General features: G+C 43.5%; 1 protein-coding gene across 1 annotated transcript in view; it reads right to left on the bottom strand.

The window, feature by feature from the left end:
- Window positions 1-27,015, bottom strand: part of LOC311228905 (MAM domain-containing glycosylphosphatidylinositol anchor protein 2) — a gene marked incomplete at its 5' end in the record, with an annotated part of 580,884 nt that overhangs the window by 267,920 nt on the left and 285,949 nt on the right. Inside the window, 3 exons of the mRNA XM_084314863.1 lie at window positions 9,406-9,675; window positions 13,476-13,608; window positions 16,267-16,463. Of these exons, the coding sequence (XP_084170989.1) occupies window positions 9,406-9,675; window positions 13,476-13,608; window positions 16,267-16,463 (600 nt within the window). The remainder of the gene's footprint in view (window positions 1-9,405; window positions 9,676-13,475; window positions 13,609-16,266; window positions 16,464-27,015) is intronic.

Genomic DNA, 27,015 nt, shown 5'->3' with positions numbered 1-27,015 from the left:
GTGTGGTGCCAGCGGCCTGCTTGGCAGGTGGAGAGGAAGGCCATGCTCTAAAAGACAGCCTGCATGGCTGGAGAAGACACCATCTGCTGAGGAGAAGGGCACACACAAACACACATACTGTACACACACACACACAGACACACACAGGGGCTTCTCAAGGACTAGCCATTTAGAGGAAACCAAACACACCGATACAGATACACAGACTGACCCAGAAAATAAACCGGTTGAACTGACTCCATATACAGTAGTGCATACTGCTGCCTTCTGTACATACAATAAGGGAGGTGGAACATGCACAAGCTGCTATACTGTGATCAGTATAGTCATATTATTAGGTGCAAATAATTAATCCCATGAATAAACCTGCATCCACCCAAACTACAAATCAAGACACACACAACCACAGACATCCACACAACAAATCAAGACACACACAACCACAGACATCCACATGACAAATCAAGACACACAACCACATACATCCACACAACAAATCAAGACACACACAACTACAGACATCCACACGACAAATCAAGACACACACAACCACAGACATCCACACGACAAATCAAGACACACACAACCACATACTGTACTTCCACTAGGGCTGGGCGATATGACGATATTATATAAATATCGGGTACAGTTCATTAACGATACACTTTTTAAACGTATTGTGGATATCGTGATGTTTTGCCCAAGAGGCTTGTGTCGCGTCAATCTGGTCCACACGTTGACACTTTTGAACAGCGCCGCCCCACACACACACTACTGCATCAAAAGTTACTACTTATGATAACAAAGGCATTCGTTTTGTGGCATTAACGTTATATAGTTACACTTTCAATAACATCAGCATATTTACATAGCAACGACCGAGGTCGACCTAGATATAGCAAGCATTAGTCGTTCATATCTCAGCCCGTGCTGACTCAGTTGTGCCCATTCTGCGGTCTGTTAATAACGTTTTCAATCAGTCAGATGTATGGAAAGGCTTTTATTATAACATCAGTTGCAGTAAAATCATTATGCCTCCAGTCGTTTAGTCATTCTGCGGAGCTAAAAGCTAAACGTCGGCCGCGGCGAGCTACCGCTGCCATTGTTGTTGTCATTGAGCTTTCCAATGGCGGAAGTAAAAAATGAATACGCGCTTGCCGATTGGTGCTAAGAACAGCAGGGCGGGTGCAAGCGATGTGACGTAATTGGCAGACGCAACTGTCAATCAAAATGATTCTGTTTGCCGACTGAATGAATGAAAACGTTATTAACAGATTGCAGCATGGGTACAATACAGTACAGCTCAATACAACAACAGTCAACAGTGGACTGGAGGATGCAGACCAGAGAAAGACTTTCGTCTTGTTTACATCAGGGTCCCCCATTTTCAATTCATCATATTTCATATCTAAATCATATAATATCTCATTGCTAAATATATGCAATATATAATCTAATAATCCAATAATCTAAATCTAATATATAATATAAAAATGCTAAATGCATGGGTATTTTATTTTGTCTTTAATGTTAGCTTGCAAACTCAAATACTGTCTTGGTAAGCCTCATAATGAATTGTTGGGGGAAAAAAAGAAAAACATTGTGATGCGTATCGTGTATCGCCGAAAGGTCAGAAAATATCGTGATATCATATTTAGGCCATATCGCCCAGCCCTAACTTCCACACGACAAATCAAGACACACACAACCACATACATCCACACGACAAATCAAGACACACACAACCACAGACATCCACACAACAAATAAAGACACACACAACCACAGACTTCCACACGACAAATCAAGACACACACAACCACAGACATCCACACAACAAATCAAGCCACACAACCACAGACATCCACACGACAAATCAAGACACACACAACCACATACATCCACACTACAAATAAAGACACACACAACCACAGACTTCCACACGACAAATAAAGACACACACAACCACAGACTTCCACACGACAAATCAAGACACACACAACCACAGACATCCACACAACAAATCAAGCCACACAACCACAGACATCCACACGACAAATCAAGCCACACAACCACAGACATCCACACGACAAATCAAGACACACACAACCACAGACATCCATACAACAAATCAAGCCACACAACCACAGACACCCACACTACAAATCAAGACACACACAACCACATACATCCACACTACAAATAAAGACACACAACCACATGACAAATCAAGACACACACAACCACAGAGATCCGTTATTTCCAGTATTGCATGCACACCGAGAATTATGTGAAAGTTGTCTCTGTGCCCAGCAGATGCAGGGTTAGGGTTGATTAGATTTGTTGTTGATTAAAGCTTCAATATAAGACTTTTGTTTGAATCATGCTCCAACATGTATCTTAACGTGGGCACACTGACTCACAGTCTACTGTTATACTTGCTTCATTGGCCATTCCATGATAATCCATTAATAAATGTTCACAGCGAGGCTCCTCCTTCTTTTTCTTTTTTTTTTATTGATCTTTTTCCCCCTCCTTTTTCCTCCGATTTTCTCCTATCCCAATGTTAGTCGTTATGCCAATTCCCAATCCCCTTCCTGGTCGCTGCGCACTTACCCCCCAGTCGGTCTGGGAGAGTGGAGGCTACCACGTGCTTCCTCCGACACACGTCCAACCAATCAACCGCTTCTTTTCACCTGGCAGCGCGGATTCTCACTGAGAGGGTGTAACGTGTGGAAGGATCACACTATCCCACTTAGATCCTATCCGCGCTTAGCAGGCGCCCCGACCGAACTGTAGGAGTCGCTGTTTACAACGACCCGGACCCACCCCGCCAGATTCTCCCACCCTCTAATACTGCCAATTGTATTAGTGTGAACGGCCAGTCAAGCTGGTGACAACCCCGGAGCTGTGAGCTGGATTCGAACAGGCGAATCCAGCCGCTCCGGGGTTGGTGACGAACGCAATCTCCGTTACACCACCTGACCGCCCTGAGGCTCCTCCTTCTAACCAATCAGAGAAGCTCAAAGGGAAGTCGACACAGTCCTCATTCAACACGATCCAGCAATGGGGAACATGTAGATTAACCAGTAAATACTAGGTGTTGTGAAGGATCAGATTAAACCGAATATATATATTTATTTATGGATATATATTTAATAGTATTTGTATATCATTTGATATCCCCTGTATATTCCTTGTACAATATGCACTGAATATCCCTTTAGTCTACTAACAGCCCATAATAGTTTCATTCTACCATTGGACGAGAACCTGGCGCCAGCAGCCATACCCCTAGGTTCAAGTTCAATCGTGCCGACCAACATGTCGTGGCAAGCCCGGTTCCGCGTAGGAATACGTCTGGCGAAATACGAATGGTACTATTTGTTCACAGCGCATATATATATGGCGCAAGTAAAGTAGAACTTTCTTTTTAGTCCATTAGTTCTTTACCCTCCAACTAAGTAACAGACGCGAAGCCTCACCCACGACGCACGTGTGGTGCAGTAAGGCCTACTTGGCCTCAGAATAGGCATTGAGATATCGTGTGGATTAATAGTTGAATTGTCATAGTTTGGCACTATACCGTCGAGTTGGACGTATTTCTATTAAGCTAATAATAGTCTATTATGTATGGTGCATCGTTCGGTTAGAGTTATAAAGTGAGCAGTACCCCCATCGTTCCTGACGTTATCTGGAGTCTTAACCAGGCTGGGCAGACCACGTGTGGTGCTTGCATCCGAGGAGCTCCGGGCCAGGACGAGTGGACCTGTACATTGGATTACTTTACCCGGACGACGGCGAGCCTTCCACGGCTTGGATTATCTACATGCTTTGGGTGCTTTGATTATTCCATGGATAACGGCCAACACTGCTGAGTGTTGGAACTACCCCCCGGAGAGGAGTCCAGGTGAGACGGCGCTCTACCCCGAGTGAGGTCGCCTCACGTCTCTTCATCTGTGGACCGGCAGCTACCGTCCACCAGAGGGTCCAGCTGTATTCATCTGCGGACCGAGGTTCTGTGGGCATCGTGTTCAGGACTCTGAATTCTCCCAAGAAATCGTCGGCCAGATGGGATACCGCCAGCGGCTCTTCTAACCCCCCCCTACTGTCTTACAACCAGCGGGACCCCCCCCCCCCCCCCCCCCTTAGTGTATCCAGCTATAATCATTTAAGTACCATCGCTATAGTTCCCTAAAGAACCAGGTTGTATATTTACTCCCTGCGTAACCAGAGATTGGACATTCAATGTTGATTTACCTACGAATACTCATTTGCCATACAAGTGCATTTCAAATCATAAATGTCATTAAGTGAACGTTGTATATACCCTTTGCTATATAAAATATTCGATTTATACATTTGTGTGGACTTCGTTTCATCAGGTGGGAAAGTGTTCATCATATCTATATCATGTACTGGATGGCCAGAAGTTAAAGTACAAGAGGTAGTGGTTTAATAATACCATACTTATCAATACAGTCAGGGAATTGTACCCCTCAGTTACACTAGGGGTGTGGGGCGCCCGAGTGGTGAACCACATAATGCGCTGCATCGCAACACGGCCGACCCGGGTTCGATTCCAGGACCCGGCGTTCCTTGCCGAATGTATTCCCCTGCTCTGTCTCCCATTCCTCCTCTCTCTCTCTCTACCGGACTGCCCGGTAGTAAAACCCCAATAAAAATCGACAGAAACATAACTTGTCCGAAAGGACAAGTAACATTTAAAATACTAGGGGTGTAACAATGCATCGATCCTAAGGTTGAATCGCATCTAATCGAATCGTGGTCAAATTAATATTGAATCGTTGCCTGAAGAATCGTAATCTAATCGAATCGTTGTGAGGTCAAAATGTACACCCCTATAGTCAATTCATGCTGAGTGAATCAGTTCCCCCAGCCACATTTGTGTATTCAACATTTTTGGGGGAATTAACTGTTCGAAAATGTATCGAATCGAATCGTGGTCAATTGAAGAGATTTCATGATGCATTGAATCGCTGCCTGAATAATCGTAATCGTAATCGAATCGAAGTGGGGTCAAATATTTACACCCCTAGTAAGTACCCACTACATTCCATTCTTATTCCAACAAAATTCCACTTGAACGTCTCTGATTGGTCAGAAGGGGGAGCCTAACAGTGACACTTTAGAATGAAATATCACAAGATAGGTTTTCATGCAAAATCATAATAAAGCATCATCCCTAACCCTAATTACCCTAACCCTAAACATAACCCTAACTACCCTAACCCTAACTACCCTAACCCTAAACCTAACCCTAACTACCCTAACCCTAACCACAACTACCCTAACCCTAACTACCCTAACCCTAACCCTATCTACCCTAACCCTAACTACCCTAACCTTAACCATAACCCTAACTACCCTAACCATAACCCTACAGTAACTACCCTAACCACCCTAACCCTAACCACAACTACCCTAACCCTAACTACCCTAACCCTAACTACCCTAACCCTAAGTACCCTAACCCTAACTACCCTAACCCTAACTACCCTAGGGTCAAAGGGTCAAAGTGGGTATAAAACAGGAGGGACTACTGTCAAGTTTTAAACTGTGGATACCAAACAGAGAAGGTACAGACAACTTTGAACTGTTGAACAGTAAACCACAACTATTTAATTGCACTGTAAAATATATATATATTTTAATCTATTCTATTCTACAATTTTACTGCACTATTGCACTATTTTACTCTGTCTATTTTATCTCACTCTTTTTATTATTGTCTATTTAAAACTGAATCAAACAAGGTGGCCTGTTGGGATGTTAGATCCTAATGTGAAAAACTGTGATTTTATATGTCTGCACTTTATGTGCTCATTTTATGCCTGTCCTTTTTCTGTTGTGAAGCACTTTGAGCTGTAGTTTCTGTATGAAAGGTGCTATACAAATAAAGTGTATTATTATTATTATTATTATTATTATTATTATTATTATTATTATTATTATTATTATTATTATTATTATTATTATTATTATTATTATTATTATTATTATTACTATTTTATTATTATTATTATTATATTATTACCCTAACCCTAACTACCCTAACCCTAAACCTAACTACCCTAACCCTAACCCTAACTACCCTAACTAGGGATGCCCCGATCACGTTTTTTGCCACCGATACCGATCGTCTTGAGCCATATCGGCCGATACCGATCCGATACCGATCGTTTTTGATTAAAAAAATTAAATCAAATTTTATTTTATATAAATACTTTTTTTTATAATAAAATATATATATTATATAATTAGACTTGTACTTGTATTATCTGCGAGACATCGCCACCACACAACAAGTCAAAATGCTCGCTATCTGCAAACAGCTCCACTGTCTGTGTGTACTCGAGTAGCCTCCATTCTCCGGCGCTGCAGCTGGACCCTATTGGTATAAATCATATTTAGCAAGCCCTCAGCTCGAATACGCATCGAATCAATGTTATAAGACATTGATATCAGGAGCTATCTGTAGCTACTGCTAGCCGGCTAGATAACGTTAAGACAACGCCTCAGTGAACTATTTAGTTTAGAGCTAACGTGAGCTAACGTGAGCTACCGAGTCAACGGAGGTAACTTATCATGCACTTGACTATTGCTGGAGCATTTGTTGATATCAGCAGCTATCAGTAGCTAGCCAGCTAGATAACGTTAGACAATGCCTCATGTAGTCACTGGGTCATTTAGTTTAAACAGTAACGTTTGCTCGGTAGGTAGCCAACGTTAGCTCACGTCGCATGCACCAGACTATAGCAGACTGCAAGGCTCTTGTTTACACGAGTGCGGGAGAGGCTGGGGAGGAGGAGGGGCCGTACGCTGCAAGCAGCTCTGTGTGTCTGAGAGAGAAGTCAGCAGTGAGATCTCCGCTAATAATTGGATCATGTTTTTCGATCGGTTTTGACGATCGGCGAAAATAAAGCATTATCACCAATCACCGATCGCATATTTATACTGATTATCGGCCGATAATGATCGGTGGCCGATCGATCGGGGCATCCCTAACCCTAACCCTAACTACCCTAACCCTTCACTTTTCACCGGCAGGCTCTGGTTGTTCTGTGTAGGCAGAGTGAAGACAGGGCTAGATCCACAAAGAATGGATTGCACGGAGCAAGTTGCACCCTTACTTAAAATTCATTATGAATTGAAAATGGGGGACCCTGATGTAAACAAGATGAAAGTATTTCTCTGGTCTGCACCCCCTTAACACTTTGATGACCGGCTTGGACCCGTCTAATATGGTGCAGGGGACCGCAGAATGTAAACAAACGTGTTGGTTTTGTTTTAACTATATCTATGCTTTATAGTATTGCTATCTGTCCATTCTCATTGTCACTTGAGTGCATAAACCGTGCCTTCATAATGGCTTAAAGAAAATAAAAATCCATCGGTTGGTTGTCATTTTATAGCGTCGTGAATATAAGGTATAACACACTTTTCGTCTAGGCTTTTTTCCCGGGAGCGAGATTATAGGCTAAACGTTGTCACCGTTATATCAAACGCCATTTCTGCTGTATATATACAAATGAAATAAAACAAACTGCGTAGCATCCGGACTATTACAGAGCATCTATGGATTAAATGGGGGCGGCGGGGAACGCCGATTACTATTATTGATCTGCAATACAGTGTGCGTTCAATATAGCATTTTCGTTGACCAATCACGTTACGTTATATAAACGTCACGTTTCCTCACCACCTCGGATTCTGGTAGATCGATATGCACATTGGCTAATCATAAATCCCATTATTCCACGCTGAAAAAAATGCTCGCCAAACTAATCCAAGATGGAGGATGTTCGGCTGGGATCAGGGAACTATGATCCGCCCACAGGACTGTACTTAATTTTTTTTTTTTATTCACAATGATACTGCAGTGGAGCGATGGCGCCCCTAAGCGGGTTTGGCCGGTACTGCATGTTTCGGAAATCAAATATCTGAAAAGATGCTGGTAGTGGATCGGGTACCTAAGAAGCGCTATAAATAAGGAATGAAACAATAACAACTCGTCACATATATACTCGTGGCTCTGGTCCACATCGCGCTTTTTCAAAACCCGTATATACACGTGGACGGACGCCATAGTGTTAACAATTGTATGTATTGAGCCGTACTGTATTGTACCCATTCTGCAATCTGTTAATAAAGTTTTCATTCAATCAATCAATCTGCACAGTGATTGATTGAATGAAAATTTTATTAACAGATGCATGGTTGCCTCCGCCGTCAGTGTGTGAATGTGTGAGTCAATGGGTGAATATGAGGCACAAACATTGTAAAGCGCTTTGGATAAAAGCGCTATATAAATGCACTATTTACCTTATTTGAACCCTATCCTTAACCTAAGCCTAACCTTAACATAACCTAAACCTTAACTATGACACTACAATAGATCAAACATTTCCTAATTTGGTAGCGTGTCCTGATTTTGTGAGTATGAAATCTTGAATTAGCTCAGATTTTTCACATAAACGAGGTACACACACACACACACACACACACACACACACACACACAAACACACACGGTTTCATAAAAAGTCATCATATTTCATGGTCATTAGAATCAAGTTAGAGGTAGAGGTCAGGGTAAATGTCTCCTTGGCCTTGACCATGACATTATTTGATATCTGATAAAGATGCAATGGCAGACTCACCTTTGTCAATATTCTAATCTTGTCTATTTCATTATCATAATATTGCTAGTCGTAAGCACTTTTTTCAGTTTAAAGCATAGTACAATTTTGTGTGTGTGTGTGTGTGTGTGTGTGTGTGTGTGTGTGTGTGTGTGTGTGTGTGTGTGTGTGAGTGCGCGCGTGCGTGTGTGTGTGTGTGTGTGAGATCAGTGACTCTCCTGTGTCCTTCAGCTCAGGGTAAAAACCATGGAGACACGTGCTTGTCCCTCTAATGCTCATGGCCTGGCCACTGTAGCTTAATTGCTGTGATCGCTCTTTTAATAAGTGTCTTTTAACGGGTGGTTTTACAGTCCTCTGCCTCGAGCATTGCCCTTGAATGTCTATAAGTGGCCAGATAAGTCACAACTGTGTGAAATCTGATCCACTTTGTGAGATAAGGCCAAACCCAGACGGTCTGTGCATCAACCAGGCCATGTCCTCAAGGCCTTGCACGCCTTGCCAAGGAACATCCGCAGCGAATACATTAAATGTAGGCTAAATGTAAATAGATCATTATGTTGAAATGCGTGAATACACTTGTGACAACCATCTGTTCTCGCAACGTAGCCCACGCTGAGTTGGAAAATGTGAGCCAATCATCATAGCAATTTGCAAACTATATGTTGAGGAGAAAACAAAACATATAGCTTAACATTCAGCTCGTTTACGCTCCTCGCCCACCCACTCAGTGAAGCCCCTCTCACCTCGCACTACGATGGTGGTGGACTTCTTGGCCGGGTTGCCCACGTTGTTGCTGGCCACGCAGCTGTAGAGCCCGGCCTCGTCGGAGGTGATGGCCGGGAGGGTGAGCGTGCCGCCCTTCACCACGCTCTTCGCTGGCAGGCTCTCGTTGCTGCTGACCCAGTGGAGCGCCGGCGCCGGCTCCCCGCCCGTGGTGATGCAGACCAGGGACACGGTCTGGCCAGGGTTCACCACGATGGGGTCTTCCACCAGCAGCTTTATGGATGGAGAGGCTGTGGAAGGATAGTGCGGAGGGGTGGAGAGTGAGTTGGTTGGGCTGGTGGGCCGTGTCACAAAGTATTCCTGATATTAACATTACATAACAGTTCATTACGGGAAGGGTGTGAACGTCGTCTCTGGTTTTGGTTTGTGATCTAGTTCATCCTTGTGTTGTGTTAATTACAGCAAGTGATGTTGATGAAAAAACACCTTGTTTTATAGGGACTGCAACCTTATCATTTCATGGAGCTGTAATAAACGCAACATAATGATTCAATAGGGAGGTGTAGTGGTTACGTCATTGTTGTTTCCGGCCGGTCCACCTCGCTTGAAATTGCAAAGTATTTCCCCATTGCCCATTTCTAAATCGTCTCGTTTAAAACAAATAAAGCATGAACATTTGCATGGTGTACCTTTCTGTGCGTATTCATCCACAATCTATAGCTCAACATGAAAATATTCGCAATTAATCATAAAATAATTACGTACAATTGTATTTCAACCAAAAATGCTTAAACAATAATGTTAGTGATATAAGGGAACTCATTTTGTGCAAAAATGGAAAGCTTGCCAATGTTCATGAGGCATAATTATTACAATAGCCGATAATACATTTTCCCAATGATGAATCCCTAAATGGGTGGACCCTGCGGGCGGTCCAAAGTGACGTCAGACTACACCTCCCTATGTTTACTCTCATTTACTCTAATTTACTCTCAATAACTCAATTCAGCGTCTTTGGGTTCCTGAAAAGCGCTTTATAAATAAAATGTATTATTATTATTATTATTATTATTATTATTATTATTATTATTATTATTATTATTATTATTATTATTATTATTATTATTATTATTATTAACTGTCATACTAAATTAATGTGTGTAAAACTGTTGGGTTGAGGTTTTGGATGTGCGTGAGATTATGTGCCAAGTAAATCAGCATATTTATTTTGGTGAAGTGCCCCTTTAAGACCCACTACAGGGCCCTGTTCCTTGTACCTGGCTAACTGAGTTAGCCGGATAATTTTCAGAATAGCTTGACTTAAGCCAGACCTGTCCATTCCCCGATGTTGGATTTTCTAAATCGCTATGGCAACAGATCAGAAAGTTTGAACCTGCTCCAGCGCAGGGTTTAGTTCAGTTAGCTCGATAAGCTACATGGCCACACCCTCGCAAAGAAATGCAGTTCGCTCCCTGAAATAATTCTCACAGTCTAGATCCCATTATACCATTCTGAATTATGTTTTTGTGCTTCATTTTTCTAGAGGGGGCTTTTGAAATGTAAAATAATAGACCTAAAATGCTGATAATAAATCATATTCAGCCTATAAATTTACTTTGTCCTAAATAATGCACGTCATATTTCGGATATGGCGCTTGCGCGTCGCGACACACAAGTGGTTATTTTAATAACACGGAACATTGCAAATGTGAATCCCGCAGGGATATTTTTAATGAATGAAACCTATCGGCCGTTTGGCTCTGATTAGTTTCATATTCTCTGCTGTGGATGTACAGTATTTGCTTAACGGAGCGCCCTGATTGTGTTTCATTCAAGCATAAATTTAAGCGTCTTTATGTGTGGACTGTGGATTATGAATTACGAGGAATCTGAATCTGTGGATTGTTTAATTGTATCACTGTCACTCACACGTTATTGTGATATTGTAACTGGGATTAAAATGTCTGATGAGATGCGCTGTTTGGCGGATTTGAGAAATTGAATGAGCCGTTGACATTAATGAATTTGAGAAAATGCATCTATCTGTTCAAGCACTGTTAGTGTTATCTGATGATGAACATGAGGTGTCACTGGTATAAACCAAAGGTTAATCAATTAAATGCATGTATGGATGATGTCCGAAACAGATTCAAACCTGATTAATAGTGAAACTGTATAGCCTCCAAGCCTCTCTGACACGTTATTTCGGGTTGCGCCTTGAACATTTTGGGAACCATGTATTTATATATAAAGTACATGATACCTAAGCCGAGCTCATACAGTACCTCACAAGTATCTATTAATTCGTATCAATTAGATACTCTTTGGGCTTGTTTGTATCTACTTATTCTGAAAGAGTTGAACAAATTATTTTCGCTAGCAATAGATCTCATTCGATTATTCATTCCATTAAGCCTACTGCCAGCAGGCACATTTAAAGAAATATAATCTGATTGATTGGGGTAATGAGGGACTTAAAATTTGCCTATATATTATGCATTTAACTTGTCGGCGAGGCTATTGAGCCATACTGTATTGTACCCATTCTGCAATCTGTTAATACAGTTTTAAATCAATCAATCAATCAATGCCATTAGAAAATCAGGATTTCTGTGATTGACATCTGCTGTCTTTTCAACTGAGCAATGCGCGTGCAGTTATCCTGAGTATCAAGTCTGGTTCGAATTAACGAGACTGAATCAGCCTTCGAGGAACAGGGAAAGTGCGGATTCAAACATCGGGTTCATTGAATCTGGATAATGGGACTTTTGATCGACTTAGTTGAACCAGGTACGAGGAATATGGTCCAGGTGTGTGGCGGTGTGTTTGTCTGCAGCAAGTGCACGTTACTGCGTGATGTATCCCCTCCCTCCCAGCCATGCCCAGTGGAATGCACCTGATTGGATGAATGTGCTTCTAATGGGCGGTACGTAGTTATCTGCTCCTGTTTTCAAAAACAAACTGGCTGCCAACTTTCTCTTTTTCTACCGAAAGTTGAACCTAAAATTAGGGATGCTCGATATTGGCTATTTTACCGATACCGATATTCCGATATTGTCCAACTCTTAATTTCCGATACCGATATCAACCGATACCGATATATGCAGGGTTTCCCCGTCCAAAAAACGGAATAATTTCAGGTAACTAATAATTTCACTGGATATATATATAACAAATATTGTTATTGTTTTTTTTTGTTTTTAAACCGATACCGATATTTTCCGATATCACATTTTACTGCCGATATCGGCCGATAATATCGGTCGGCCGATAATATCGGACATCCCTACCTAAAATATGTTTCAAAGTTTCATCAGCCAATGTTGAATAATGACATTTTAGCCGATATAAACACACATTGTTTTGGTGTTGCTCTAGTGACATCTAGAGGCTGAAACGACTTATTATGTCTTTACATTTAGATGATTATGTTTATGTTTATGTTTATTAGGATCCCCATTAGTCATCATCAACATGTTGACTATTCTTTCTGGGGTCCTCACATATATACACATATAAATATGAAACATTCAGTTTAAATCAGTCATATATCACATACATATGTAATCAATAGAAAATAAAACAAAAGGTCATAGGTGAATCCATTTCACCATAGCTTTAAAAAAAAAAAACACAAAGTAGACAGAAGAAGTTTGGATAACATGGATGCAGCTACACTCATGCATGACATAATGATTTCATTCCGGATTATGACTCCTTTAAGTTTCTTTTTGAAAGTGTCCTTGTTTTCCGTCCGTATGATATGTAATGGGATCCTATTCCAATATGTTATGGCTCTATACATTGAGTGGGTTTACCTAAGGTACAAATGTTCTTTAAAAACGGAATCAAACTGCATTTGCATTTAGGGGGCAGGTATTAATAAGAATGTATTCTTCTCCCTGCTCCTTTTCGCTTATGGGTGTATTTGATTATAAAATGAATTATATGAATTTGTAATGAACTGTAATACACTACCATGTGCGAAACAAAATAAAAATGAAATGAAATGAAATGTATGTACATTGGGGATTCTACATTGGGATCGTTAGACCCTGATGCACTCTAAAAGTGTCCCGCAGTAGGCTACCTGTCTTGTTGGTGAGTCTGAAGATGACGCTGCGGTCTGGGATGCCACAGACGTTCCTGACGGAGGCGATGCAGCTGTAGTTGGCGTAGTCCTGAGGACGCAGGTTCTTCAGCTTCAGGATTTTCGTCTCCCCCTGCAGCTCAGATCAAACCGACACCGGTATGCAGATGTGTGCCACACAAGCGTCACCAAGTATACAACAAAAAAAACACCCATGGGAATAGACTGAGCATTGAGTTGAGTTGAGTTTATTTGATCTCGAACAATCAACCATATAAAAACACAAGAAAAATTATAAACTAAAGAAACTAATTGAAAATGAAATCTTGCATTCTTCATTAAATGATAGACAAATGAGTTTGATAAGGAGCAGAAGGAAGCAAATGCTTATCTAGTCCTGCCCCTTTCTCACAATATCATGCATAAACAAAATATCTTACAAACCTAAGTAATTGGGGGATGCGGATAAACATGTAAACATAATTTTCAAAAAACAGCTGCATTTGAACTGGACAGCTCGGAATTAGAGATGGTGTATTTTTAGTATTCATCTGTCTTAATGTAACATAATGTGAAAAAATTCACTCCTCTCAAAAGCAACAAAGTTCACAGTTCACAGACTGTATGGTAACTTCACAGAAATATTTATAAATAAGTAACTGCATCAAAGGGACTTTTCCACAAAGCTTAATTTGATGACTTGGTAAACATCATGTGCAGATCACCCCGCGGTCAACACCCCTCATACGAGATACCATATCCCACTGGAGGATGGGGTGGTCTCACTATAGGGGGTCCTTACACTGAGAATGCGCATTTGATTTTCGACACGGCATGACAGGCAGAGGCTCTGCCCATGCAGCACGATGTGATGTGGGATGCAAGCTTTTGATCTGGTTTGACTCCGGGAATAGGGACATGGGTGGGAAGGGGACGTGGGTTGGCCGCAGATGAGGACATGAGTGAACCAGACACAGTGGCAGTCCTCACAACATCACAATCAGTCATCTCTTTAATTTCCACACGAAGAACGATCGTACACAACTTAATTTTATTAGATTCAGGAAGGAACCCCCTCCATCATTTCCACTCCGACCCACTCTCTCTACCTCCATCTCTCTGTCTATCTCTTTCCCTCTCTCTGTCTCCCCCCACCCTCTATCTTTATATCTCTCCCTCTCTCTGTCCCCCCCCATCTCCCTTTATCTCTCCCTCACTCTTTCCCGCCTCTCTATCCCTCCATCTCTCTCTCCCTCTCTCTGTCTATCTATCTCCCTCTATCTGTCTCTCTCTCCCCCCACCCCTCTCTCTTTCCATCCCCTCCTCTGCTTCAGGCTGGTAACAGCAGATGAGTAGTGTGGTATTCAGAGTGCAGACTGTCCTCACAGCAGGGGACAGATTGGAATGGAAATCTATTTGGAAGATGCAGGGGGCAGAGCAGGCTGAGGGGGGCAGAGGATGCTGAGGCTGAGGGGGGCAGATGAGGCTGATGGGGAAGATGCAGGGGGGCAGAGCAGGCTGAGGGGGCCACTGGCACGTTAGACAGGATTGGACTGCAGTGTGGATTGATGTAGAGATGAAGCAGCAGCGGTGGGGGATGGGAAGGGGAGACAAAAAGAGGGCCAAGAGAGAGATAGAAAATACAGTATATGAACAAGGGAGGTGTGAGAGGCGTGAGAGAGAGAGAGAGAGATAGAGAGATAGAGAGAGAGAGAGAGAGAGAGAAGGGGGATATTGAGACTGTGAGAAAGGGCATCTAACAATGATCAGCTGGACTGTGTGAAGCAAGTCTCAAGCTATATTATCAGAATACCTCTGCCTGCTGAGCTCCTAACAGCAACTTCCTCAAGGCCTTTTCCCACAGAGGAGCACCATCCAACAGGACCCATGTAAACATCAGCCCCCCACCCCTGGTGTTTGGCCATGGGAAAACACCAGACCATGCTTCCATTTACACACCCCACTACATTTTTATCCAGTTCTTTCTTTTTGCTAGGGGGTAGATACGAGAGAGAGAGAGAGATATAGATAGAGAGAGCGAGAGAGAGAGAGAGAAATATAGAGAGAGCGAGAGAGAGAGATAGAGAGAGAGAGAGAGAGGGAGAGAGAGAGAGAGAGAGATAGAGATAGATAGAGAGAGAGAGAGAGAGAGAGAGAGAGAGAGAGTAAGGGATAGCAGAAATGAAAGCTGGTGTTTGAAACGCCACCCCTTCATCTTTATATATGTTTATGCTCTGTGAGTGTCTGGCTGAAGGGAAGGAAGGAGAGAGGGAGAGATGGAGGGAGGGATGGAGGGACAGAAGGGTGGAGTGAAGAGGAGGTTCAGGTGGGCAGTGTTATCTGGGCTCATTCACCTATTAGCTTCCAACCATATTTCTCAATTTGGCCAACACCCATTTGTCTTCCTTCTTTCTCTTTGATTCATGTTCTCTCCTCTCTTCTGAGACCCCCCCTCTCTTTCCATCCTCTCATATATCATAGTTATTGTTCTCCTCCTCCCCCTGGCTGTGACCTGGGTTAAAGATACATTCTCTTTGAATCATCATGCCTTTGACCTATTATGAATACTTCCCCTTTATTGTACTAGCACTAGTAAATGTATATATACCCCTCATTTACTCCCTAAGTAAATGCCTTGAGCAAGGCAACACAAAAGAAAGAATGGAACAAAAGGTTTAATTGAGTTCAAATTTCATTGAGTTCTAATAAAGAGGTACAGGCATGACGTCCCTAATAGTGGGCAGATTATTTTTATCAAGGTTCAAAGGTCACATCCTTGTCTCGGTCTTACCTGTGTGAAAAAGGGCTCGTAGATCTCCACACCCTTGTCGGAGCCCTGTGACAGGACCTCTCTCCCGCGGTGCCAGCTGTAGCGGACGGGCGGGTTGGAGTTGGCCACGCAGCGCAGGAACACGGTCCTCTCGTAGTAGAACTGCTCCTTGGCCTCCCCTATGCTCTGGTGGACCGTCACCACCGGGTCGTCCAGGTCTGCGAAACAAGCAACACCCAGAGAGGGAGGGGTGCGTCAATAACCGCTTTTCTATTGGTCGATCGAGTGATAAATGCAGTCAGTGATGAAATGGATCGATCAATCAATCGATCAATCAATTGTATGGGCTCGATTACATCGATGAATGCAAATACTAAGTCCCGGCCTGTTCGTGGTATTGATAATGAGTAGATCAACAATGCAATCTTTGCACTGTGTTATTGATGACAGCCATGTTCAACACAAATACAATTGTGCAGGGTCCCTGGCTGTTTGACCGTGCTTAGAGGGCCAGCTGGTGGGGTGAAACACTGGGCTCAGATAGGCCGCTATCGACATGTGCACAAGCCCAGATGGGAGGAGGGTAGGCGGGAGGTCCACCACATTATCAGTAACAATGCACTGAAGGGCACATTGACTTTCTGTGTTCAACGAACCAGGCACCATGAAAAACACCTTCAAAGTCAGACTAGATTCACAGAAGAGGTCGACATCGGATCCCAAATATGCCCCACAAACACTTAGCCGATGGTCCATCACTCCCAAAAATACTATTTGGCTGACTTCATCCATGTCCTTACTAAGGGTGGCCCGGCGAATTGATACATATGTTCCCCCGCCCATTCCCCCCGACAGATCTGAGGGAAGTTTTTACCCGGCGACTGACAGTTGGCCATTTGAGAAAGCGCGTGCAGTTGATTAAATGGATTCAAAGTTAATCATCTTACTCTGCTAATGCATTAAAGCCTTGGCAAATGGTGTTCATCATAACCGCGGTGTCTTTTTTTGGTGTGCTAATACTCTCCTTTTAGATGATGTCTCTCTGCGTGCCCAGAGAACCAGAGGGGTCATTTGCTTTCATCTCTCGCTGAGATGTGATCACTTATCATAACACGAGCGAAAAAGTCAATTTAAGAAAGTGGAGAGAAGCTAATTCAAGGCATCCCCCCGATGCCACAATTCACTGAAAAAACATGACCTTGTGCCACAAAGGAGGAACTGATTATAAGTAAAGGTGCTGCAGTGAGGGAGCAGCCAGGTGAATGATTGATTTATTGCATGAGTGAGTGAGTGAGTGAGTGAGTGAGTGAGTGAGTGAGTGAGTGAGTGAATGCTAATATTTTCTAAATGAGGTATACCCTCCATCGGTGTTAGTGCAGGAATACAACCTTCTGATTGGGTGGCTGTTTGCTCTCCACCTGGGTCCGCTGGGGGATCGGGGGTCTGATCGGGGCACGTGCGGGCTGCATCATCGCGGCCGCACTGCACCGTATACTGCGACCGATGCCGCGCCATATACCAACCGGAGAATGCTGATTCCTCAGTTTCATTAAAGACATGTTCTGCCCTGCAGCCCCTTAATCAAAATCTAGCAGCGGTCAATACTTCATCCAGGATCCATTACAGTGGCTCAGGTAAGAGCAATTACCTTTGGGTGGGGGGGGGGGGGGCTAGAGGAAGGAAGGGGGTTGACAATGACGCCGAGAAGACAGAGTTATTGAGCGGGGGGGGGGGGCATTTTGGAGTAGCAGAGTGATCTAACTTAATACGTTGCTTCATTATAGTGGGAGGGAGGAGTGTATGAATCTTACATTTTATCTCCGGTGTTCCCCAAGCACCCACCGCTCTTCTGCCACCTGCATCACACAAAGTCAATTTACCAACTGTGGCGGAAACAGAGTGGTTCACAGAGAGCTCTATCTGGGATACATGTGTCTCTGAATGCAGGGACTGATTGGGGGTTGTCAAATCGTCTCCTTTTTCGATAGCGGTGACAGCGTGTGTGTGTGTGTGTGTGTGTGTGTGTGTGTGTGTGTGTGTGTGTGTGTGTGTGTGTGTGTGTGTGTGTGTGTGTGTGTGTGTGTGTGTGTGTGTGTGTGTGTGTGTGTGTGTGTGTGTGTGTGTGTGTGTGTGTGTGTGTGTGTGTGTGTTTGTGTGTGCTGGGGAGAGAGGATAGGTGTGAGCTATTAATAGGGCCAAATTATATGCAGAGGGGAAGTGTATGCTAGGAGTGCAAAGAGATAAATATGGAAATATGGAAATGTACGCACTGGATTAAAATTTGATGAATTTCAAACAAAATTCCACCTCCGCCGTCAGTCTTCCCCCCGCGAGGATGTTGCGCGTGTCGCTCTTGTGCAATTATCTTCTGAAGTCACGCTCTGCTGATTGTAAAGCTTAACTCCCAGAGCCCAGGAGGGAGAGCTGCAGCACATGGGGGGGGGACGCCTGTGCCTGATGTTGTTAGAGTTTGTAATTGCAGGTTTACGGGTTCACGGGCCAGTAATTGTACCCATGTACAGCCAAATGCTCCAGGGGGTATGGCCTCTGCTGCTCCCTCTCACTGCCACCAGCCATGACCAGCCTCAGAGTTCCTCTCACTGCCACCAGCCATGACCAGCCTCAGAGTTCCTCTCACTGCCACCAGCCATGAGCAGCCTCAGAGTTCCTCTCACTGCCACCAGCCATGACCAGCCTCAGAGTTCCTCTCACTGCCACCAGCCATGACCAGCCTCAGAGTTCCTCTCACTGCCACCAGCCATGACCAGCCTCAGAGTTCCTCTCACTGCCACCAGCCATGACCAGCCTCAGAGTTCCTCTCACTGCCACCAGCCATGGCCAGCCTCAGAGTTCCTCTCACTGCCACCAGCCATGACCAGCCTCAGAGTTCCTCTCACTGCCACCAGCCATGACCAGCCTCAGAGTTCCTCTCACTGCCACCAGCCATGGCCAGCCTCAGAGTTCCTCTCACTGCCACCAGCCATGACCAGCCTCAGAGTTCCTCTCACTGCTAGGGTTTGGTACCGTTTACATTTGAACAGATACCGGTGTCTTACTCTCTAAGGGCGGGATCCACAAAGGGTTTGCACATCTTTTTCCGACGGAAAGCCGTTGCATATCGCTCTGAAACTCTGTTTGGTATCCACAGAGGACGTGCAATGGGTGAAATGAGGTGGTGCATGCGATCCGTCAGCATTGCTTCCGGTGCAATTGGCGCGTATTTAAATGAGGTCATATGGCGGGAACATGTCCCCTTTCTATGTAAATTAGCCTCGTCGGAATCTGCTCGGTATCCAGAAAGGCCGGCGCCAATTGCACCGACCAGTTAACGCGACTCACCAACCGTCTCTTCACAGACATGGTGGTAAATAAGCACAGATCCCTAAGCGCTATAAAGAGGCATCATGCCAGCGTGTCACAGGTGATCATGGCAGCAGTAATTGTTGCCAGACGCAGGCATCGTAATGCCAGGCATGCCCGTGAAATGATATTTCAAAGGAGAATATCACCTTTTTTATTTAATTGAGACCGAAATCATCCGGAGACACAGGTTGCCAGCTCAATAAATCCTTGATCTACTCTACTGGATGAAATAAAGGATGACATTGAGCCATGCAGCCACCCAGAGATCCCATTGGCTTTCCCAATGTTGTCTGCGTTATTGATTGATTGATTTTTAAACACGATTTAGATTTTGCATCATGCTGCAATTTATTTTTGTTATTTATTATGTATTCATTATATATATAAAGCACTTTTAACTGCAATCAGTGTATGAAAGGTGCTATATAAATACAGTTTATTATTATAATCAGAAAATTCACAATTCATATTCTCCTTTGTTTCATCACAATTTAAGCAAGCCTAGTAATATACACAATATTTTTGACACTGCGAATACATTCCCTGAGGTCCATAGATGTCCCTAGATACCAATAACATACAAATGAACCTTGTAGAAGTGGAGCAATATTCCATTTACTTAGGTATGTATTTTAGGCGGATTTTCAGAAAATATGATTATGAAATCAAATATAGGCCAGGGCTTTACAACTTAATAAAGAGATTGAATACAATTAAATGGGATATAAACTAAATAAAAATATAGCACAATAGAATATAGTACAATTATATCTGACAAATGTAATTGGAATATGACATTACAAACATATGCAATGACGAAAGATAGTGACAGAAACACAGGACGCAATGTGTCATGAAAATACAAATTAAGCTAGCTCTATACATTACGAAGTTAACTAAATACAATACGAAATGAACGGCATACTAATGGTGAAAAATACGTTATGTGTATAACGTATTTTTCACCATTAGTATTCCGTTAATTTCGTATTGTATTGTGTTTACTTCGTAATGTATAGAGCTTGCTTAACACTTTGATCGCCATGGTTAAATTCATAATTTACCATCCCTCGCCATCTCTATTTGTCTATGGAGAAGTTCCCCTTCTTTGCAGGGCTATAACTTTTTAAATTTGATTGCTAAATTGACATTATCATGGCCCATTCAATGTCCTATATCTATTGTTCAGGGTGTAGCAACGTTATACTTTTTCATTCACATATTCATACTAAAATACGGTCTAAAGTATAAGTATGTTTTTATCGTTTTCTGCAGCTTTCTCCAGAACGTGATTTATAGCTCCAAATACATTATATTGATGATGAAATACAGTTTGATAGCAATCGGCGCGAGATAAAAAAATTCAACTGGACGTGGTTCTAGAAGTTACTATGTATCATCTGATGTTGACCGGATGGGCGGGGGGTCGTTTATAATTCCGTGGGCAACGTTATATCATTCATCTAGTGTGGGTGATATGATCATCAGAGCAGTTAGTAAAGAACACGTTGGAAAATAACGCTGGATCTTACCGTATCTTCCTCGCGCCGTTGGGCGATGAGCGTGGAGCAGAGATATTCCTATTATGGGATGTCGAAATACCCGATCCATCTCCAGGTTGTATAATAGTATATACGTCCAAATCATGTTGTTTGTCGAGTTATTTGCACCGATCGGTGTTCACTGTGTCAAGATGGAGTCCTGCTAATGATAGCGAGTGCCCGGACGAAATATGGGTGAGCACCACTTCATCCACATGACTTCATCTGCCGATCGGCCACCAGATGGCGCTCTTGAACCGTTAGAGAGTTGAGTGGAGCTCAGCAGTATATCTCAGGTCCCCGGAGGATAAATATGATTTCGATCACAGATTTTTGAAATATTGATATCAAAGACGTGTTACGGCGTCTTCGGCAGAATGAGCATGGCGGGCAATGACGAGTTTCTGCGTTTCCGGCGATTAAAGTGTTAATTTGTATTTTGTGTCTATAGTCCAACGCACACGGCGGGCGATTTTTGCCAGGCGACCGACTTTTTAAGTGAGGCGACCGACAGAATTGTATCGCTTCCATTGTTATGAATGAAACAACCCGTCTCTCTCTCTCCCTTTCTCCGTCTCTCTTACACACACACACACACACACACACACACACACACACACACACACACACACACACACACACACACACACACACACACACACACACACACACACACACACACACACACACACACACACACTTACAGACGTCGCTCTGCCGTGTGCATTGGACTTATGCCTCATTTCGGGCTTATTTTTCCACTTCCTGATATCTGCCAACAGCGCTGTCAAGAGTGCAGACTGCTCCGAAAGCCACACATAATGGGCGTGTCTGCGCTGGTATCACATTAGGGCTGAACGATTAATCGATTTTAAATCGAAATCACGATTTGAAATGATGCAATTAGCAAATCGCAATTTTCTTTTTAAAACCTTTTTTTTTACTTTTATTTTTATTTTACCAGGAAGTCCCATTGAGATACGATCTCCTTTGCAAGTTGTTGTTATTGTTGTGTGGTACCGGTATCGATTCCCAGGTAAAAAGAAACATTTTCAGGCTCGGTGTCCCGAACAGACCCACCGCGTAGGCCAGATGCAAGCCACATTTTACAATAAACCTCTGAGGGGCTGCTTAAAAAAATTATAATTATAATCGCAAATTTAATCGCAATCGCAATATCTGTCAGAAAAATCGCAATTCGATTATTTCCCAAAATCTGGCAGCCCTATATCACATCCGCGCAATGTCCTTTGTTTATAGCTCGCAAAGACGGAGCAGAATCCGCGTGCAAACCCAGCGCAGTTAAGGGTGCAATTCCCACTCTAACTTCTCAATTTCAACATTGTTATCACACCACACAAACTAAAACCCATCCCTCTCCCAAACCGTCCCTAGATTTTTTTTAATGCTGCATGTATACATTTATTATGTCTTATAATTTTTAAAATTTTAGATAATTTGTTTGCATTTATTGCTTTTTCATGGTCAGACATGACCGACAGAGGAGGAGAGGGCGAACGGGAGAATAGGTGGGGAAGACATGCAACAAATTATCCCCCGGGAGCGGGAGGCGGACCCGGGACGGCAGCGTACAGTAGGTGTGCAAGGCACTATGTGGTGCGCTACGAGGGCGCCCCAATGTATTATCATATTTAATGTTTAAATATCAAAATTATCTGGCCATCTTCAGTAAATACTATCAAACTCCACTGACCTCATCTGGTCTTTCCAAAGACCAAAAAGAAGGGACGTGCGTGTGCATTTTATAATATAAAATTAAATATTTGATTTTATAATATGTCAGCTAATATTAAGTTAAATGTGTATTAGAATACCTTGAAGACTCTAACAGGAGCACTCATTCAAGGGTACTACGACTATGCTTGCACCTCATGGTACCAAAGCACCTCAAAGGCGCTAAAAACAAAATTACAAACATCTCAAAACAAACTGGTCAGACTACTGCTTGACCTTACTCCTAGAACCCACCTCACCCCTGCCCACTTTGACAACCTAGGATGGCTTAGAGTAGACAACAGAGTACAGCAACTTGCAATGGGCCTGGTCTACAAGATACACTACACGACCAAGGTACCCATGTACATGTAAAAATACTTCCCAAAGGTCAGTGAATACCACGATCACAACACCAGAGGGAGCTCCACAAATCACGTTCAACCCAGATTCGGCTCAAACAAGGGACTAAACACGTTTTGCAATTATGCCACATCAATGTGGAACGCCCTACCCACAGCCCTACCCACAACTGTAAAGGAATGTGAATCCCTACCCTCCTTCAAAACCGCTCTCAAAGAGCACCTACGGGTGGCTTCAATTAGAAACTGGCCCCGGTAAATGTCAAAATCCATTTGTCAAATTTTGATTGTTATATTATATATTGTATTTTATATTGTATCTATAGTAGTTAGGGATGCCCCGATCGATCGGCCACCGATCGTTATCGGCCGATAATCAGTATAAATATGCGATCGGTGATCGGTGATAATGCTTTATTTTCGCCGATCGTCAAAACCGATCTCACTCGCTGAGTTCTGTCTCAGACACCGGGAGCTGCACACACTCACTCCCACACAGTGGTGCGGCGTCTGCTCCTCCCTCCAGCCCCTCCCGCACGCATGTAAACACGGGTCTAGTCTAGTCTAGTAGTGGGACGGGAGGACGGCGTCTCCCTGAGCTAACGTTAGCCACCGTTACAAAATGACCAGTCAACCATTCACTTCCAGTCCAATACATGATGAGGCATTGTCTAACCAAATGGTATCTAGCCGGCCAGCTACCGATAGCTCCTGACATCAACAAACGCTCCAGCAAGTCTAGTAGAGACGTGTATGATACCTCCGCTAGCTCACGTTAGCTGACGCCAGCTCACTGTTCAAAACGAAATGTCCCACTGAACTAAATAGTTCACTGAGGCGCTGTATCAACGTTATATAGCCGGCCAGCAGTAGCCACAGATAGCTCCTGATATCAATGTTTTATAACACTCATTCGATGCATATTCGAGCTGAGGGCATGTTGTTGAATTTGATCAATAGGGTCCAGCTGCAGCTCCGGAGAATCCTGGCCGTAGCTGCAGGCTACTCGAGTATAGGGTCCAGCTGCAGCTCCGGAGAATCCTGGCCGTAGCTGGAGGCTACTAGAGTACACACAGACAGTGGAGCTTGTTGCGTGGTGGCGATGTCTCACAGAGAATACAAGTACAAGTCTAATTATATAATATATATATTTTATAAAAAATAAATAAAAAATAGATTATATAAAAAAAATGTAATTTTTTTTTATCAAAAACTATTGGTATCAGATCGGTATCGGCCGATATGGCTCACGACGATCGGTGATCAGTATCAGTGGCAAAAATGTGATCGGGGCATCCCTAATAGTAGTGTATATAGATACTGGACTGTATAGGACTGTGAAGCTTTGAATCCCCCCCCCCCCCCCCCCCCCTCAAACTGCATTTGAGGTCGCTGAGAGCAGACCATTCTGAAAACTCCTTCCAGGGTGAAGATAAAAAAAATTTAAAATTTAAAACATTTGTTTGAATGGGTGAAACCGTTCTATGAAACATAATTTTATGGGAAATGGTGACATCATGACTATTGGCCCCGTCCACACTCGGATATTTTGAATAATCTTTTAGTATTTTCTCTGTGTTTTTAGCCTCCCGTCCACACGTCATCAGGAGTGCTTTTGCTTGTGTGGACGGAGAGATTTCCTAAAACACAATTGATGTTGACGAGATTTGGAAAAACCCTGTTTTCTAAAATGTCTGTGAATGTGAATGTGTGGACAAGGCCAGTCTGCCTCATCTACATCAGTTATGTTGGAAGGGGGGGCATCCAGCAGGCTTCCAGTATGACAGCATTGGGTGTCAGGGGCCCTCCGATTAACTCGGTGGCACTAATCACTGTCCCTGCTTGATTAGCAGCCTGTACCATTGACCCAAATGACTTCTGTGTTTCGCCTTTCATGGGTAAAAATAGTCCCATTATGTCAAAGATAAGCAATTTGCTTTCATTCCATGCTCAGGGGAGGGAGAAAGAAGGTGGGGGGAGGGAGAGAGAGAGAGAGAGAGAGCGAGAGCGAGAGCGAGAGCGAGAGCGAGAGCGAGAGAGAGAGAGAGAGAGAGAGAGAGAGAGAGAGAGAGAGAGAGAGAGAGATAAGGTTTATGTTTGGGTGAGGGGTATTGTGGTTGGCATTCAGATTGGGTTAATTAGGTGATGTATACAGTGTCCTGCTAACATGCCCAGCTTTCTCTCATTGTGAAGGGCTGTTGTGGTGGAAATGTGGCATAAGGAGGCGATAATAAGAGAAACTATTACCTGGCTGGCAGCAAGCCTTCTAGCTTCTCTCTCAGCGTATTCACATTAAAGCAACACCTGAAAAGAAGGGGCCACCTCCACGTAAAATGCTGGAAGCAAGAGCAGGTGCATTTATGGTTCACGATCTGTGCTGCGAAGCAGCGTGTCTCTCGCTGGAACTCAGATTGATGATTTCAGAGATTGGGTCTGACTGCTGAAATTGTGGTTCCACACAAGTAGCAGATTAAGTGTCTGTTCAAGATGTGTTTGAGCGAATAGAGGAGTTTGTCTAACCGTTTAAAATTCTTGCTGATATCTGTTTTCAAATGAAAGGAACCGAGACTAGATCCGACGGTCGTCATATGCAATTTATCCCCCACTCGCACTAGTGCCACCAAGGCAAATATGAACACACACTTCCCAAAAAGAGATGGTTGCATATGCAACCATTTTACTTGCATAAAACTTATGAGCACTCATGAGCATTGCCACTTTACAAAATCATGCAAAACTGGTATCCTACTATGTTAAATGGCCACATTATGTGTTTTTATGTTTTTTGTGTGATGTGTTGATCAACATGGAGGCCAAATAGTGTGAGAGACACACAGAGAGAGATACCAACACACAAAGAGAGAAGGACATATGGGGGGGGGGGGGGGGGGCACGCTCTGTAGGTGGACTCTTCTATCTAACTATAAAGGAAGAAATCTATGTGTGTCTGCGTGTCTGTGCATATCTCGAGAACCGGTCCTCGACTTCGGGTGTATTGCTGAGGGAGTGCAGTGTTAAATTCGGTGCAATTTGACCGGATCGTGATGGTATAACAATGAACTTTACACATTGTATGCATGTATTGCTGATGACCCAAGAGAGTCCAGTGTCGAGTGTGAAGTCGATGAGCGGTTCTCTACAACACAGCAAGCAGCCATACTGCAGGTATCTACAACACTGCAAGCAGCCATACTGCAGGTATCTACAACACTGCAAGCAGCCATACTGCAGGTATCTACAACACTGCAAGCAGCCATACTGCAGGTATCTACAACACTGCAAGCAGCCATACTGCAGGTATCTACAACACTGCAAGCAGCCATACTGCAGGTCTCCAAACACTGCAAGCAACCATACTGCAGGTATCTACAACACTGCAAGCAGCCATACTGCAGGTATCTACAACACTGCAAGCAGCACTTCCAGGGGCAAATAAATCGGCCTGCTCTGAATGAGCACGCACCCTGAACTGGCACTGCACTAGTAAAGAAACAGGTTAGGTGAGGTTGGTCTGTCTAGCTGCAGACATTGATGGCTGTAAAACTCCCTCTTTCTGATCTAGTGCTGGGGGTGACCCCGGGAGCTCCCAGGGGCAATAATAATAATGCTCTGAAACATCCAACCGCTGCTGAGGAAGCCATGTTCAGCGACCCTGAGCATTCTATAGCCCCTCTGGAGTCAATCAGGCACCAAGAGCTGGTGGTAGACACGTCTGGGGTCATTGATGCTGGAGTCTTATGCCGGGGAACAGACCAGGGCTGGTGTGCTCT

Source organism: Notolepis coatsorum (genome assembly GCF_963971535.1).
Source record: "Notolepis coatsorum genome assembly, chromosome: 5".
Classification (NCBI taxonomy): Eukaryota; Metazoa; Chordata; class Actinopteri; order Aulopiformes; family Paralepididae; genus Notolepis; species Notolepis coatsorum.
The sequence above is the reverse complement of the archived record's forward strand: the minus strand, read 5'-3'. Positions and strand labels throughout refer to the sequence as shown.